General features: G+C 47.7%; 1 protein-coding gene across 4 annotated transcripts in view; it reads left to right on the top strand.

The window, feature by feature from the left end:
- Positions 1-17,951, top strand: part of BAG6 (BAG cochaperone 6) — a 31,018-nt gene that overhangs the window by 8,155 nt on the left and 4,912 nt on the right. For 2 of the 4 annotated variants that reach the window (XM_066613238.1, XM_066613239.1), the window contains exons 3-19: positions 2,328-2,445; positions 3,770-3,993; positions 5,506-5,559; positions 8,001-8,075; positions 8,171-8,346; positions 8,704-8,833; positions 10,845-11,042; positions 11,137-11,413; positions 12,283-12,369; positions 12,493-12,600; positions 12,737-12,849; positions 12,948-13,032; positions 14,306-14,652; positions 16,286-16,631; positions 16,994-17,163; positions 17,312-17,365; positions 17,799-17,901. In XM_066613238.1, the coding sequence (XP_066469335.1) occupies positions 2,328-2,445; positions 3,770-3,993; positions 5,506-5,559; positions 8,001-8,075; positions 8,171-8,346; positions 8,704-8,833; positions 10,845-11,042; positions 11,137-11,413; positions 12,283-12,369; positions 12,493-12,600; positions 12,737-12,849; positions 12,948-13,032; positions 14,306-14,652; positions 16,286-16,631; positions 16,994-17,163; positions 17,312-17,365; positions 17,799-17,901 (2,665 nt within the window). The remainder of the gene's footprint in view (positions 1-2,327; positions 2,446-3,769; positions 3,994-5,505; positions 5,560-8,000; positions 8,076-8,170; positions 8,347-8,703; positions 8,834-10,844; positions 11,043-11,136; positions 11,414-12,282; positions 12,370-12,492; positions 12,601-12,736; positions 12,850-12,947; positions 13,033-14,305; positions 14,653-16,285; positions 16,632-16,993; positions 17,164-17,311; positions 17,366-17,798; positions 17,902-17,951) is intronic. The other 2 variants (XM_066613240.1, XM_066613241.1) reach the window with 2 other exon arrangements.

The following is a 17,951-nucleotide window of genomic DNA, read 5'->3' as shown; positions in this document are numbered from 1 at the left end:
AGGTTCTCTGTTGCACCTGTGGCCAGCCATTGTTATCCTCTTGAGACCCAGACTCAGGAACACAGGAAATTCATAACACAGACAAAGAGAAGGCCAGACTGCAACAGGCAGAAAAGAGGCGAGGGCCCAAGTCCATTTTTTGAACATGACTTAGCAAACATCCCCCAAATAACTGGTGACTACCGAGGACACAGAAACAGCTATACTATACTACATCCTGTAGCAGGTTGTGTAAAGGAATGCTATTTCTCATAGACCCTGCTGCGCTGTTTCAGCCACCTCTGGATCTAGAGCAGTTTCTTATGCTGCTACTCCCAAGCAACTGATGTTAGAAATCTCCTGCAGTTGTGGGTTTTCATCCCCCGATAACTAGTCTTATTTCCCCACTTGCCACTCCTGCATATTCTTCTTTGAGTTGGCAGCTGGGTCCCAAATGGGCTAAGGGACCTCCTGCTGTTATTCCTCTGCCTTAGTTCACAAAGTGAATGAGCCACATATCCCCATTGCCCAAATTGTGCTTGCCACAAATGGACTATCATTGCAATAAAAGAAGTTACTATGTTTTTAAATGGAACTGGATTGTATCCTCTTGTCAGTTGCATTGCTAGGGGGGTGCAGGGGCTAGCAGTTGCACCGGGCATCAAGCTTTAGGGGGACAACAAGCTGAACTTGCACTAGTGACCAAAATGTTGATATGTATGAATACCACCATCATGTTATATATCATTGGAAAGGTAATTTAATACAGAATGCAATGAAACAAACTGCATTGGAATGCCTGTAGTCTATCAAAAGTTATGGCCAGTTAACCAGACAATGAAAACACAACTGCCTTATGAAACAAAAAGTGGATTTCTTAACTCAAAACTGACCTGTGAGACTGACTGATCTGAGAGTCAATGACATATTATGTTATAGACATGTTGCAATGAGATGTTATGATACAGCATGAAGCCAAGAAGGTGTTAATATGAGTCATCTCTCATTTCCATGTATCATAATACAGTAACCCTGGTTAACTGGGTAAAAAGTCATTTTTTCAAATGGTCCCCCTCTTATATTTAGCAGGGGGCGAATAACCATATCTCTTCACCCCAGCACAGTGTCTCAAACCAATCAGGGGCAGTTATGCATTCATTCATTCATTTTGATTTTGTCTGGGGGGAAGCTACAAATCTTCTTTGACCCCAGGTGGCAGATAGATGCCTTATCTATGCCACTGACTGGGAGGAGGCAATGGAGCAAGTAGGTGGTGAGTTGCTGGGGGGGGGGAGAGGTGGGTTCCTTCCAATTTTCACTTTTTAAAAAAGCCCAGGCATGGCGTCACTTCCAGTTGTGACATCACTTCCAGGGCAGCATTTTGAGCTTGGCACCAGGCAATAATAACAATAACAACAACAACAACAACTCGGTATTTATATACCGCCTTTCTGGTCATCGGATTACTCCTGACTTTATTCAAGGCGGTTTACATAGGCAGGCGTTTCTAAATCCCTCAAGGAGATTTTTACAATCATAGAGGTTCTCTCTTTCAAGAACCAACAACATTTCAGAATGGATCTTCCTGGTTTGGTCTCACTTCTGGCCTCCAGTTCTCTCCACGCAGGCTGACAAGCAGCTCCATCTCTCACATGGAGGGCAGCCAAGACGCTTCTTGCTCACACTAAGAGCAGGTGGAATCATTAACTATGCTGTGTTTTTTTTTTGCCACTGCCACCTTACTCTAGTACCAGCGCACTGTTGGCATTGAACAGAAGGGAGCCTGTCTCCAAAGGTAGTCTAGTGAGATGGTAGAGAGTACAGGTATAATCTAATTATCCATGGATTTTTCACCTGCAGTTTTATCTCAGTGTGATAAGGGCCTGTTCAATTAGGAAAAATGTCCTTTGACACTAGCCTTGTTATTGCAGCAGGCAGCCAATCAATCAGTCTCTTTCCAGAACAGCTTAGAACAGCAAGTGACCCCTCCCTTCCTTCTGAGCTTGTGAAAGAATGCAAAGGGAAGTGGTTATCATTGCCTCTTTGCTCCGGGTGAAAAGAGGGATCACTGCCTAGGAGTGAGGCCTTTCTAAGCACCTGGAGAGAGATTGTCTGCCTGCTGCCTTTGTCCTTCATTACAAGCAAAGCTATTTTTAAATTGTTGAGCAAAGGTATATGGTTTTTTTAAATGGATTTTCTTTAACACAATTTTTGGCATCCATGTGGGTTCTGGGATCGGAACCCTTGCAGATACGGAGACTCAACCTGTAGAAGGATTGAGGAGAAAGGAGTGGAAGGGCTGGAGTGTTGCCTCCTGGACCTTTTTCAGTCTTCCTTCTCCTTTGCAGGTCACAGTGAAGGAGTTCAAGGAGCACATTGCAGGGGCAGTCAGCATCCCTTCAGAAAAGCAGCGCCTAATCTACCAAGGGAGAGTTCTGCAAGATGACAAGAAGCTGAAAGAATACAGTGAGTGGGGAGCCCCTTGTTGGGTGTGGGTCATGGTTGTGGTTGAGGTGCATTGAAGAACCGGAACAGGGAAGGATTTAGGGTGCAGTGCATGTGGGAGTCTAGTGTGGGCAAAGGGCATCCTGGATGAGTGTGAAGCTTTGGAAAAACTTCCCAAATGACATAAGCATCTTATATTTTTGTGCTACATTTTGTCCATAAAAGAGCCCCCAAGAGCAGTCTGAAACAGAATAAAATGGAATGATTTTAATATACTTATTCTGGAACTCTTTTGGAGTGTATTCATAATTACTGATTACTCGGATACAGGCAACCTGTTGCATATAAATGTATATAGCTTTAAAAAAACACACACACAATTGGGGTATTTATATGCATTTGCATGTGGTGTGTAGTCTCTGAAGTCTGTTCAGAGATTATAAAGAGCCAGGGTGATTTAGTGGCTAGAATGTCAGATGCCATCTCTGCTTGGGTATTAAGCTTGTGATCGTGGGCTGAATGCTATCAGATATTGCAGGTTAGTTGTGGCTATAAAATTCAGTGCTAATATTTGAATTGTGCTAAATCTTGCATGTGTTCTCTTGATCTCCTTGGAGGAAGACTGGAGATGCAGGTGTGACACCCAGATAATTCTGCAGGTTCACTGTTCGAGTTAAGTGGAAAATTCTCATAAGAACATAAGAACAGTCCTGCTGGATCAGGCCATAGGCCCATCTAGTCCAGCTTTCTGTATCTCACATCGGCCCACCAAATGCCCCAGGGAGCACACCAGATTACAAGAGACCTGCATCCTGGTGCTCTCCCTTGCATCTGGCATTCTGATACATAGCCCCTTTCTAAAATCAGGAGGTTGCACATACGCATCATGGCTTGTAACCTGTGATGGATTTTTCCTCCAGAAACTTATCCAATCCCCTTTTAAAGGTGTCCAGGCCAGATGCCATCACCACATCCTGTGGCAAGGAGTTCCACAGACTAACCACATGCTGAGTAAAGTAATATTTTCTTTTGTCTGTCCTAACTGTCCGAACACTCAATTTTAGTGGCTGTCCCCTGTTCTGGTGTTATGTGAGAGTGTAAAGAGCACCTCTCTATCCACTCTGTCCATCCCCTGCATAATTTTGTTTGTCTCAAGCATATCCCCCCTCAGGTGCCTCTTTTCTAGGCTGAAGAGGCCCAAATGCTGTAGCTTTTCCTCATAAGGAAGTTCATAACTTTCCTCACCAGTACTCTTGGACATATGATGTGAATTAACATGATAGTAGTACGGAAGCCAACGTAGATCTTTGCAAGACATTCATGCGTGCCTTTGTCTTTGTTCCAGATGTTGGAGGCAAAGTCATTCACTTGGTGGAACGTGCCCCCCCTCAGACACAGTCGCCCTCCATGGGGGGCCCCTCTGGAGTTGGATCATCATCCGCCCCTCACAATGGCGCAGGTCCCCGGGGGACTGGTCCCACTGTGCATGACCGCAATGCAAACAGCTATGTCATGGTGGGAACCTTCAACTTACCAGTAAGCATTATGGACCAGCAGCCACCCACACAAGTGAGTTTTAGCTAGAGGGTGCTGCACTGAAGGGGTAAGGGGAGTATCCTGCTTCTCTCCTAATGGTTCTAACCCCTGTGCAATGGAAAGGGGAAGAACTTGCTGGTGTGATGCTGTGATCTGTGGAGATTGGGGTGGGGAGACACATGAGCAGGTGTGGCTCTGGGTGGTGGCTGTTAGTAGCTTGGTGGTCTTACTTTCTGTGTCTGTGCTGTCAGTGGTTGGAAGGGGCATTGTGCCGCACCTAAGATTGTCACCTCTAACCCCAAGCATTGGATGTTTACCTTTTTAATCTCTTGACACAGTGGGAGAGAAGAGGCAGCGCAGGTCCTCCTGTGAGGTCTGTTTTTTTGCCTCCAGATGCTACACAGCAGGGGAGGGGAGGGGGGCAGGTGACAGGACAGGGGAGGAAGTGGGCCAGATAGCCACAGCTACTTTAAGTCTCTGGTGCAGTAGACTTTAAAGGTATATATCTAGTACATGGAGTAAGAAGTGGCAACCTTAGCTGTACACTGGATCAGATCTTATCAGGTACACATTTCTCTATTGTGTTTGAGCTTCCTCTGTATTCCTGGTGTTCCTATCTTGTTTGGTCTTATGTGCAGCTTGCATGTCCTTCGCTTTGAGGGATGGCTGGCGGGATTGCACAGGTAGTTCTGAAATTATACTCTTGCTTAAGCTATCACGGGTCTGTGGATAAAATATCGCTTATTCCATGTTTCACATACTTGCAGATCAGTGCCTGAGCGTGCCAGCCAGTGTTTCAAAGCATGTCTTTGGTTGTTTGAATGTGGCACGAATGTCAAATTAGCAGGGAGGAAGCCTGAAATCTTTTTTTCAGAAAATGTTTGGTGTGGGCAGAGCTGAGGCAGCTGCTCCCTGTGCTCCTGGGGAGACTGTCGGGACTGTGAGGGTGCTGCAATTCTGCAGGAGCGAGGAAGAGTGCAGAATGTGGCATTCAGCACAAACTTCAGCTTGAATATTTATATTGAAGCCAAAGCAGGGGCTGGCGGAGGCATGTGGGTGGGGTTTGATGTCCTGCAGAGCTCATAACCACTGCCTTTGATGAGTAGGACCAAAATAATATGCTCCTCCATAATTTGGACAGGGTGCAGATTTCTGCCTTTCTTGGCGTGGAATTTGCATTGCCTAAAACAGCATTTAATTTTTTAATGCAAAGAATACTTAGAGCTTTGGATAATGTTCACATCCTGCAAAATGCACACATCTTGGCCAAGAGAGAACGTCCAGAGAACAAACTCCAATACTTTTAAATGTGACCTGTGCGCACGGGTTACAGTGGCAGTGTCTGCATGTATTTTGTAATGGCAGAAGCTACCTTGAAGGGTAGTGTAGAACCCTCTGATGTGGTGCTTTGATCTCCTGTGTTTTCTTGCTATTCTTTCTGCTCCATTTTGTTCTTTTTTTCTCCTCTTTCCCTTTCTTTCCCTTTTTTCTTTTTTGTTTAATTTTTTCCCGTCTTTTCCTTTTCTCACCCCCTGCTTTCCAAAGAGCGATGGATCGTCTGTGGATGTTCATATAAATATGGACCAGGCTCCCATACAGGTACAAATGGGCAGGGAAAACTGGAATTAGACTTGTGAGGATCTATGGTGGGTGGGTGGGGTTTTTGGGGGGGTACAAAGTAGAATTAAAAATACTGTTGATGACGACAATGTATTTCAATAGGGTCTTGGTGATGGTCACTTTCTGTTGGGGGTGTAACACTCCTCTGTGGGAACAGCTGGCAGCCCTTGTAGTTCGGCGACACATTTCAAAACAAAGCCTGCCCAAATTGTTCGGGAGTTGAAAAGTGGTGATTGGTGTAGACTCAGTGCATTGATATGGTACAGAGTGACAAGTTCTTGGTCAATGACCTCTTATTTGATCATAGTAAAATCTTCTGTGATCATGATTTCCCTTGAACAAGAGGCAACCACCTAACCTGTCTTAAAATGGCATTGCATTTTTAATATTCCGTTTTATATCCTGTTTTTTATTCAAAATCCCAGATTGGCTACCAGGTCATGAGGTAATGTATTAATAGTGGCAGGAATAAGGACCTTTCTCCTGTATCCTATAGGAGTGAATGTAAGAGTGAGTGAAGTCCTCCAGTGCTGTCTCTTGGAGAACTTCTACTTATTCACTTCCCCATGAACGTGAACTAGCTTCACCTGCTGGCATTATCAGTAGGAATGTGGGGTTCTGAAGAAAGCATGAAGCAAACACATACACAAATTGTTCACACAGTGGTGCACATCTAGGATTGCCAACTAGTTGATTTTTAAGGCAGAAGGGTTGCACTGTTTGCAATGTAGCGCGTCTATGTGTGTGATGTGCCTGTCGACCACAATGCTCTGTGAGATTCTGCCTCTTAACATGAGGCCAATGGAGTGGCCACCTCAATTTTGCAGGATGCATTTGATGAGGTGGCACGCATGTGTATGAGCATCTCTCAGATGCTTTACCGACAAGCCTGCCAGCCAAGAGAAGTGTACCCCTGCAGTCATATATTGCTGTCTCACTCTAGAGCACATCTTGGGCAGTGCAGTGTCTGTAGAGCCATGGCTACCATAGATAGATAGGCTGGCTGAGGGCAAGGTGTAGATAATTTCAACCCTGGGACAAGTGAGGAAGCATTCTGCTTGTAAAGGGAAGGCACTGTGGACAAGCACATGGGGTACACTTTGCTTTTAGTTTCTTTTTTGAAGACGCATGTTCCCTCTTAGAAAGGAACTTTGCCCATGGTCAGAGGAATTTGGAACTGTCAAAAATTTTTTTAAGTGGAGCATGGCAACTCTTCACTGCAGCACAGTGTGTTTTCTAGTGCTGATGATTCTTCTGCATCTTTTTTATATTGTGAGCCCTTTTGATTCAGGGAGCCATTTTGTTTGATTTTGTCTGTAAACCACCTTGTGAATGATTTTGTTGAAAAGTGTTATACAAGTATTTATAACAATTGCACAAGAATCCAACATTGGCCATAGCATGTGCTGTGGGAAGGAGAGCCTTCATGCGAGACTAGACTTTGATGCTTTCTCTGTCTCTCTTGGAATTAGTACAACTTTTTGTTCTAATAAAATAATGCTTAGAATCTGTGACAGTGACAGCATTTTGACTGGTTGATTGCTAAGCCTGGTATCCTTCTCCTGCTGTCAGAAATTTCTTTTATGTGAAACCCGTTAAAACAAGTGAGAGTTGCACAGGAGCAGGGTCTTGTGCCCCTCCTCCCAATCCAGTGAGTTTGTGCTGGTGGGTGCTTCTTGATGAGTGGGATATTGCAGAAGAGGCTTTTCAATCATCCTTATTGTAAAAGGTCTCAGTTGCCTTTACAAGGTAAAAATCCTGTTCAAGGCTAAGTGTAGTAAAATCTAAAAAGTGCCCTATAGCTGCAATAGATGGAATACTGTACTTAAAAATTTAATATAATACAAAGAAATGGAAAACAAGAGTCGCTCTCTGCAACACTTTTGGGCAGAAAATACCATGTTCAGTTCTCAGCCCTTAAGTTAATCTAAAAAAGAATGGGCTTGAGTGGCTATTTTAGCTTCATTTGGGGTAGGCACCACCCACAACACCCCAAGTTCCCACACCCTTGCCGGTCTAACCTTGAGGATGCCTCAGGATAAGTGGGACTTACCAGGGTTGCGGTTTCTATGCTGGGAAGGGGGTTGAAGGGTCTGGTTTGAGGTGATTTGGGAAAGCAGATGCACGTGTGGGAATTTGATTGCTGGTAAAAGGCTAGAGACCTTGGTTTCTGCCCTGTTTTATTATGGGCCTGTGAGCCAAGTTGAAAGACAGATCTGAAGGTGAGTGGGGTTTGGTCCTAAATGTGTCAGTATTGATCTAGGGAGGAGGAGAGCAGAGCAAGAGTTGACTACATCTGTCTTAGCAAAGGAGAGTTATAGCTGGGTGAAAGGGACTTGCAGTTCTGCTTCAGGGAAGGGGATTCCCACAAGATGGGCCCCTTGGTTTGATCCGTGGCACCTTCTCTACTGTTGTTGCAGAGTGAACCTCGCGTCCGTCTTGTCATGGCCCAGCATATGCTCCGGGACGTCCAGGGCATCTTGAACCGGCTGGAGGTGAGCATTTCTGGCCTGGGGAAATGTAGTGACAGAGTGTAGAAGTGGGGCAGGGATCTACTACTGGGTCTTGAATCTTGCATGCCTCTCTTTAGGGCCAAACTAATGGTCAAGCAACGTCAGGAGCTGAGGAGGCACCGTCTGCTAGTCTCACCGAGCGGGAACCGATGGAGGGGGCTGAATCGGAACCTCCCAGTGAGCCGACGCCGGCTGAGGAGACGCCCCCGTCAGGGACAGAGCCGCCTCCTGTGGCTGAGGCTGCTGCCCCCAAGTAAGAAGCAGGTGTACTTCAGGAGGGCGCTTTGGGTTGAGGCAGATTTATCCTCATTCAGAGTGATGACTGTTGCATGATGGGATGAGTCTTAAGCCCTTTCTGCCCAACATTACATTTACAGAACAGGGACCAAATGTGCACACCTGTGGGCTGGGCAAAAATGAGTTAAGGAAGAAGGGACAGGTGCAGACAGGGAATACTGCATGGTGTATCGTGGAAGGGCAGGTTTGAGTTGCGTGGAGTGCAGGTGGGTGGGCATAGAAGGGAGGCTGTGGAAACACAGTGGTGTGATGGTGGAATGGTGATCGTTGGGGTCTGAGCGGCTGCTGAAGGTTCTCTTCTCTTTTCCCATAGCCACCCATCACCGGGCGAGTATGTGGAAGTGCTGGGTGAGCTCCGCGGGGTGGAGAGCAGGCTTCAGCCCTTCCTGCAGAGGTACGAGGAGATCCTGGGAACTGCTGGCACTGCTGACTACAACAATAATGTAAGGGGTATTGAATTGTGCGAGGAAGATCTTCCTGTTTTCATTTATGGCTGCCTTTCCCTGTTCAGCATAATTGAAACCACTAATACAGAACATTGAATGAAAATAAAAGTAACAAAGCAGCAGTCTAAGAACAAGTGAACAATCTTATGATATGATCCAAAAGCCAAACAAAAAACATAAGAAAAGCCTTGCTGGATCAGGCGAAAAACACATCTGGTCCAGCCACATGTATCTCACAGTGGCTGTTTTTTTTGTTTTTTTTTTAAATTTGTCCCAATTTTACTCTACTCTTACTTACATTGAAATGCATCTGCCATTTTGCTGCCCATTCTCCCAGTTTGGAGAGAGCCTTCTGGAGGTTTTCTCAATCCCTGTTTTTCATTACCAAACTTGGCCATCTGACTGCTTAACCATGTCTCCCGGTAATTTATGAACAGATTGAAAAGCACCGGTCTCTGGAAAGATCCTTGAGGCACACTGCTTTTCACCTGTCTCCACTGTGAAAATTGCCCACTGACACCCACTCTCTGTTTCTTGGTCCTCCACTGGTTCCTAATTTAAGATTTGCCCTCTTATTCCCTGGCTGTGGAGTATTCTCAGCAGTCTTTAGTGAGGGAGTGTGTCAAACAGCTTTTGAGAATCGAGATATAATATCCACAGGTTCTTCTACATCCACATGCATGTTGACCTTTTCAAGAATTTTTGAAAGAATTCTAAGAACAAAAGGTCCAGCTGACATGTAACAAGTGAGACTGGCACGTGTGTCTCCTGTTCTTTGCTCTGTCTTTTGTTTTGGAAGTTCCAGACCAGTGTAGTCCTTTTTTCACCACCTCCAGGGAGTAGAACTTCTGGGTCAGTTTCCCTCATGTGTGAAAATTAGTTTGAGGTCCATTCTCCTCTTTCAAATGTAACTTTGCCTCCCAGTGGTCTCGCTAGGGTCTGCATCACCTGGTGCAGCAGGCTAGTGTGTCACCCCCATGATGACTCTCGTCCCATGTAGGCTGGGTGATGCACCGTTGCCCTGCCTCTCTGGTTTTTTAGCTATCACTTTGGATAGAATAGATATTTTAGTGTGATTTGTTCATTGCATTTCTCATGAACGTACTTATCGAATGATATAACATGATGGTGGTATTCGACAATACCAAGATTTAAAAAATTTAAATCTCCCCCCACAATACATCAGTTGTAAGATAAACACACACAAGGCTTGGCTGAGAATTGTGGTGTGCAGTTTTGATGGTACTGTCCCAATGTAGACCATGTGAAGGCTGATGAGGGTTGCTGAATGAGAAGGGAAGGGCCCATTGCACCTGTCCTGGTATAACATCTCATGTTTTAAAGCTGAGGTTCTGGGTCTAAAGTGAATGCCTCTTTTCATCCCTATGATAGGGAAAGTGGGCTGTTCAGGTGGGGTTCTGGGTGGTTTGGAAGGCAACCCTGTTTATTGGAAAGGGGAAGGAGGAGAGAAATCGGGTAGATGCCTGGACTGGTGCACTGGGCCAGACATCACCTGGCAGCCGTCATTAATCTGACTGGGATTATCTGCCACTAGGCTCTTCCTTCCTAGAATAGACTTGGTTGGTGAATACTCTTCTGTGTCCATTTTTAAACACATTTGTTTTATAATACTTTTATCTAATGTGCAGGGGGGGGGGTTGTTCTCAGGGATATCCTATCCAGGGGAACAGTCCAACACATATCTGCTTGGCTTCAGCAGTGTCTGAAGTACTGGGTGTCCTTAGATCACTTACTGGTTCCTCCCACTGTGATCTTAAAGTGACTGTACTAAGCTTCATTGCTTGTTTTCCTTCCCCATCTCTTCATCATGTTTGTGTTGTGCCTTGTTGGATTACAAGCCATTCCTGCAGGGACCCCTTTTTTCTTGTTCAGCATCTAGTGAAACTTTAAAGGTTTAATAAATTTGTGTAACGAACATGGCAGTACAAATTTCAGTGAAGCTGGAAGCCTGGGGCTACTTACCTTTGGTTCTTGCTTTTGTTTGCAGACAGAGGGCCGTGAAGAGGACCAGCGAATAATCAACCTGGTGGGGGAATCACTGCGTCTTCTGGGTAACACCTTTGTAGCACTTTCAGACCTGCGCTGCAACCTATCCTGCAGTGCCCCCCGTCACCTCCATGTGGTGCGGCCAATGTCCCACTACACAGCGCCCATGGTACTGCAGCAGGCGGCCATCCCCATCCAGGTGAGTGCACTCCGTATAGTGGGTGGAACTTGGGCTGCAAGCCTTGGGAAGCCTGACCTAGAGTGTCATTGGCATGCAATGTTTTCTCGTCCAGATTAATGTTGGAACCACAGTCACCATGACAGGCAATGGAAGTCGTCCTGTCCAGACCAGTTCTGAAGGGTCTGCAGCCACCCAGGCCACTCCTGCTGCCCAGCCTCGCACTTCCAGTCCTATAGAGGGAGGCCAGCCATTGGAGGGGATGCCCTCTTCCTCCTCCCCAGGAGTTGCCTCTACCCAGACACAGGCCTCCCAGACAGGCCACCCTCGTGTGATCCGCATCTCTCATCAAACCGTTGAACCTGTGGTTATGATGCACATGAATATACAGGGTGAGTTATTTGTGGAGCCTTTCTCTAAGGGGCGCTAATGGTAGGACACTGGGGAATGAGGTCATAGAGGCAGGAGCCTCTTTCTTGACTCCCTTCTGGCACTGGTTAATTAGGCAGTTGGTGGAATGAGGGTAGGCTGTGGGAGGCTGGGTGGAGTGATAGGTTCCTGTGCTTTCTCTGTCTCGCTTCCTTACTGCACACCTTCCTCTGCCGTTCTCTGGTTATTGTGGGTTACTGCCCCAGTTCTGTTGGCCGTGTTTTCCTGTGGTATTGTATATGCTTGGAGTTGCGAAGTTTCAGTCTCCTCTCTGCCGCAGACTCCCAAAGTAGTCTTAGTCAAGTCTTTCTCTCGCCTTTTGCTTCATGTTACCTGCAAATATAAATGCTACTTATTCTTTCAATTAGCTAGATGGACTAAGAAAAACCCTGCTGACTCGGGACAAAGACCCGTCCAGCCGAACATTCCTCTTTCACACAGTGGCTAACCAGTTGCCTCTCAGAAGCCCACAGGCCCATGCGTCTCCTGCCATTGTTTCCCTGCAGCTGGTTTTCCAAAGCATGTTGCCCCTGGATCTGGAGGCAACACATGGCCATCATACCTAGTAGTCACTGCTTCACCTGTTATCTATGAATTTGGTCCAAAGCTGTGTAAGCCAGCAGTCATTGCCACATCTTGCAGATTAATGTGCTGTATGGAGGGGTTCTTCCTCCATCCTGAATCTCCTGTCAGTCACTTTCATGGGATAACCCCTGGGCTTCTGGTGTTGTAAGAGAGGGGAAATTTTTTTTGCTTAGTTTGCAGTGCCTACATGCTTTCAGGGGAGCTGTTGAGTTTATCAGGGGCCTGAGCTTTTCTTCTTCCTTCTTAGATTCTGGTTCCCAGATGGGAGGGGGCGGCTCTGGTGGAGCACCGTCGGTGGGGCCTGCAGGACCTCCTGGGCATCCTCAAGGAATTGGTAAGAATAGACACCTAGAAGCTTGGGATATCCCACACCCCGTTCCAGGCTGTGTGTTCACATGACTGTGGACTCTTGGTTTACCAGCCCCTTTGCCTTGCCTTGTTTGTGCATATCTTCTAGGTGGTGCTGCTCACATGCCACTACCTAGCCTCCCACCAGAGTTTATGCAGGCCGTGGCCCATCAGATCACACAGCAAGCTATGGCGGCAGCCGCTTCCGCTGCTGCAGGTAAAAATATAGGCAAAACCAAAGCATAGTAACAATGGTATGTGGGGGGGGGGGGAGAAAACTCTTCATTCCTCCCCCCCATACCCTTGGATGGTAATGCCCAGATTTCAGGCATGATGAACTTCCCTTGTGCTAGGCCAGCAAGTTCCGGGTTTCCAGTCGGCTCCGACACGTGTGGTGATTGCCAGACCCTCTGCACCTTCTGTGCGACCCACTCACCCTGGATCGCCTCAAGCTCCTGGACAAGTGGTGAGAACTTGAACCATAGGGGCTGGGATCAGAACTCTTACTTCCAGAGGGTCACTGTTCCTAGCTGATCATTTTTAATTCTGTCTCTTTTCTTGCAGGGCCCTGGCATGGGGGGAAATGCTTCCTTGGCCCAGATGATCAGTGGGTTGGTAGGGCAGCTCCTCATGCAACCGGTGATAGTGGGTAGGTGGTGAATCATGGAGGGAAGAGGTGTCAGCTGTGGCGTGGTGATGGAGAAGTGCTGGGGTTAGCTTGTCAGGATCAGCTAATTCACGTTAACCCTCCTCTGTGGGTACAGGTTCCCAAGCACTTTTGGAGCAGGGGTGTGTGTGTGTTGGCCCAGAAAGTGATGGCCAGTGCTATGTCTGCTGAATAATTGTCAATAAGTAAACCTAAAATCATGTGGCCTGTGTAAATTACACATCTTCTGTCTAATGAGGTGTTAGCTAGCACTGCCCTGCAGCCGTAAGAGCTATAAACTTGTTTTTAAAAATGAAAGCTGAGATTCTCTAGGGGTGCTCACACTTTTTTGGCTCGAGAGCTACTTTGAAACCCAGCAAGGCCCGGAGATCTACCAGAGTTTTTTTTACAATGTTCGCGCCATCATAACATATAACATTTATGTGTACAATGTATGTTGGTGTACCTTGAGCCCCACTGAGTATAACAGGGCTTACTCCTGAGTAGACATGCCTAGGTTTAGGCTGTGAGGCTGCAATCCTAGCCACACTTACCTGGGAGTAAGCCTCATTGAGTACAATGGGCCTTATTCCCGGCGTTTCCTCCCAGAGGCACCTGAAGGGGGGGGGTCGGCACTCCGCGATCTACTCATTTTGCCTCGCGATCTACCAGTAGATCGCGATCCACCTATTGAGCACCCCTGCTCTAGACTGTATCCTGTGCTTTTTCCTGTGTTTCCACAGAATCCTAGCATGAACACAATCCTGGTGAGAAGTTGCTCCAGATTGGGGATGGGTGGGTGTATTTTTAACAGAGCCTCTTTGAAAAGCAGGCTAAAAAAAACCTAAGAAGTGCTTGGGTTTTGTCACTTTAAGTTATTCTTTCTGAGCAATCGGTACCGAAGGGCTGGGTTTTGGTTCATAGTGGGAGTTTGAGGGAGAGCTAGTCTGGTGAAGAGACAGCAGGCAGTGTGTGGGGACTTCTTGTGTATGTGTGTGTTGGTGTCTTGGGGTTTGGTGAATTGTCGGGATGATGAATTGAAAATACGGGTTGAAGTCACAAGTATCCCTCCAGTCTGATGGAGGGGATTTTAGAGCCCTGACTATGTGAAGTGCTTGGCAAAATTGTGATTCATGTTTGAAGCCCTTTAGAAGAGGGAAATAACCTGGGTAAGTGGGGGGGGGATGCTTGAAGGCTTGTGGCAGTCCCCTCCCCAATACTTCTCGGGTCTTGCCTGGACCCTGCCCAACAGCTGTCTCTTGCCCTTTCTTCCCAGCTCAAGGCAGTGGAACGCCGTCGTCGGCCACCTCTTCTGCTAGCACCCAAGCTACCTTCAGCACCAGCACGTCTGCTTCCCCTCCCACCGCTTCAGCCAGTGCTGGCACAACCAACACAGCCACCACTGCTGCAGGGGGCAGTTCAGCCGGTGCCCCTGGGGGGCCTGTCCCCTCCAGCCAGCCTCCCACAGCTGCTGCGGAGCTCCAGTTCTCTCAGCTGCTGGGGAATATCCTTGGAGCAGCAGGCTCCAGCATGACAGGGGTGGCTGGGGTGGGCTCCCCCACCATCACCGTGGCCATGCCCGGGGTACCTGCCTTCCTGCAAGGCATGACAGATTTTCTCCAGGTGAGCTTTGCTCCTGAATCATGGAATACCTGGCAGAATTGTACCATTTCACTGGTCAGCCTAGGGTGGTGTGTGTGCTCACTGGTGTATGTGGTCTTCTTTAAAGGGGGCACTACCCAGATGTATTTCTAGCCAAGGTGATCTGGTCAAGCAGTTAGTTTCCAGTTTCCTGGCTTTTTCTTTATTCTTGAGAATCTCAACCTGGGGGTGATCAAACTGTTTACTCCCTTTTCCATAACTGTAGAAATTGCAGTCGCCCAGTGAAATTTGATGGGAAGATAGTTTAGGACCAGCAAAAGCAAGTACAGTAACGCATCCTGCGTTATCCACTGGGATTCCCTTCCAGGACCCTCCCCCCCCCCCAGATAAGGAAACCCAGGAATGATTAAATTCATGGATTTTGGGAGCACTGTAATCCTCCGGAGGCAATGGGAGCTGTGCTCCAGTTGCCTCTGTAGGGTGTTCCGAGGCCCGTGGATGCCATACGTGGCCTCCCCAGCCCTCAGAATGCTTTCTAAGGCCTCCCAAAGGCCTTAGAAGGTCACGTCTGGTTTCTCCTGAAAACCAAGAGTGACCTTTTAAGACCACTTTCAAGGGCTGGGGTGGCAGTGCTCGTCAGCTCCTGTCTACTCTGGAGAGTCCATGTGGGGCTGTTCCTGAGAGTTTGGGAACTGTGGGTAGTGAAATCCACAGGTTCCAAAACCGGGGATATGGCGGGCCCACTGTATTTCTTCTCTCAAAGCTTGACTAGCTGACTTTGCTGCCAGAATTGATGGCTGCTATCTTTGGTGGATTTTATAAGGAGATCAGGGGAGACCTCTCTCAGCAGCTGCTACATAATGTAATATTTAAAACTATTTATTTCCTGACTTCCCTCCGAGGCACTTAAGCCAGTTATATATTATAATGTGTAAATGTATATGTAGCTTACCCAGAAGCAGCTCATGGACCACTGTGGGGGTGGGGAAAAAGAGGATGCTGGGCTAGATGGACTTTTAGCCTGACCTGACAGGGCTGCTCTTATGATCCTTTTAGTCATGTTAGTGAGATGGAAAGTTCCCACATTCATGACAGTGTACTCTACGTACCTGTTTGATGGGGGCAGACTGTACGTGAGGGCTGTTGAGTTTCCGAGAAGCATCCACTGGCCACTATGGTACACGAGATGCTAAACTAAATGACCCCCTCAGTCTGATCCAGTAGGTCCAGATATCAATCCAGTGCAACTGATTTCAAAAGAAGGAAGCAAGAGTATGTCAACAGGATTAATTCTGTAGTCACAAGATTAGAAACCCAGGCTGGCTGAAGGGATTAAGTTTCTCAGGCCCCCAGAATGAGTAACCTTGAAAGCACCTGCAATGTGAATGTTACTTAGACCAATAGAGGTGTCTTCCCGTTTGCTCCAATATGTCCTCCTTGGTGGGATGAAAGCTGTCGGTTTTTGCCCTGGGGCAATGCCATTTCTGGACCCAGACAGTTCCAGTGCAAGTTCTGGGGCTGACTTTTAATTGCAACCCTTGGTATCACGCTTTGTTGGTTTGCCATGTTGCTATTAGCAGAGCCAGGCCAAAGCCTTGGCAGCCAACTTCCTAACCCAGCTCCGGTCTCTGTCTCCCTCTCTTTCTCTCACCAGGCCACACAAATGGGGACTGCTCCCCCACATCCTCCTGAGCAGGCTCCAGTCCCACCACAGCCAGCAGCCTCTCCGCCCCCACCTCCCTCCTCCGCTCCCCAGAGTGGCACAGAGATGCCACCGACTGGCCTGGGCGGGGGAGTGGGAGGAGGTGGCAACGTTCGTGGTGGTGCTTCCTCAGACGCTCTCCCTCCAGAATTTTTCACCAGTGTGGTCCAGGGGGTGCTGTCATCCATGATGGGCTCTCTCAGTGCCCAGCAGGGCAGCACTGAGAGCATCGCCGACTTCATCCAGCGCTTGAGTGGCACCAGTAACATCTTCGAGCCAGGCACAGAGGGGGCCCTTGGTAAGGAGCGTCGGGACATTCCATTGCAGAATGTTTCTTATACCAGTCTGGAGGTAGCTGTTGTCCCCCCACCCGGTTTAAAACCCTTTGAAATAGGGTTGGGCTGAGAGTAGGTCGTCCAGGGAGCTTCAGATGAAGTGCAGATTTGAATCTGGGACTCTAGACTGGCTCCCCAGTGGATCCCTCAGTCCTCCCATTCCAGGCATGCCACACATTTCCCAGCCTGGAGAAATGCTCATGCAGGAGGCTTGTGACTGCCTGGCGCTGTCTCTCCTGGCCCTTTTGGGTCACCTGGAGGCCAGATCAGAAGGTTTTGAGCTACTCCCCCATATTGACGCTTGTTCCCCTCTGTTCATATCCAGGCTTTTTTGGAGATTTGCTGTCTCTGATCTGCCAGAACTTCTCCATGGTTGACATGGTGATGCTGCTGCACGGGCAGTTCCAGCCGCTGCAGCGGATCCAGCCCCAGCTCAGTCGCTTCTTCCGGGAGGAGTACCTGCACGGCCAGGAACCCACTGAACGCAATGTTCGGGTGAGATGAACGTCCTCCCAGCCCCTTGGCTGGTGTTCCTTAATTCTTCTTCAGTGGAGGATAGGTTACTCCTCCCGCTTGTTCCCTGCGTAGGGCTTGTGCACATTGGCTTGTTAATCGCTCCTTCTCTCTTTTTCTGCTCTTGTAGATGGCCACTTATAACTTGATTAATGGCTTGGAGGAATACATCCGTGAGAGCTTTGTGAGTTTTATCTCGTCATCTGACTCTTTCCCCTGGGGACACAGGGCCATAGCTTAGTCAGTGGTTTAGTGCATGCACTGCATGTGCGAGATCCAAGGTTAAGTCACCTGGAGGGCTGGGAAGGACCCTTGTCTGGAACTCTGGAGAGCTGCCTACAATTACAGATTTGTGTTGATTTTTTTCTTTACAAAGTTTTGGGTGTATTTAGCTTTTCTTGGTGAATAATTCATTTAGAATCTGTTTGCAGGATATCTGTCCAGTATGTCACCTCATATGGGCGGTTTGCTTGTGCTTATGAGGAGGAAAATGATTTTGGGGCTGTGTGTGTATTTTGAGGGTGGAGTATTCAGACAGACTTCTGCTGCAGTTTGGAGGTATAAGCTCTCTTCTTACACCCCCCCCCCCCCCCACGATCTCTTCCATGTTCCTTCAGGCCTCTGTCCAAGTCCATGAGGGTGTCGACATCACCCGCACCAATCTTGAGTTCCTTCAGGAGCAGTTCAACCGAATTGCCACTCACATCCTGCACTGCACTGGTAGGAAGGGGGCTTGAGGACTCTAATTTCTTCCTAATATTTCCATCCTG

This window comes from Tiliqua scincoides, chromosome 2 (assembly GCF_035046505.1).
Source record: "Tiliqua scincoides isolate rTilSci1 chromosome 2, rTilSci1.hap2, whole genome shotgun sequence".
Lineage (NCBI taxonomy): Eukaryota > Metazoa > Chordata > Lepidosauria > Squamata > Scincidae > Tiliqua > Tiliqua scincoides.
This window is presented reverse-complemented; position numbering and strand designations above follow the sequence as displayed.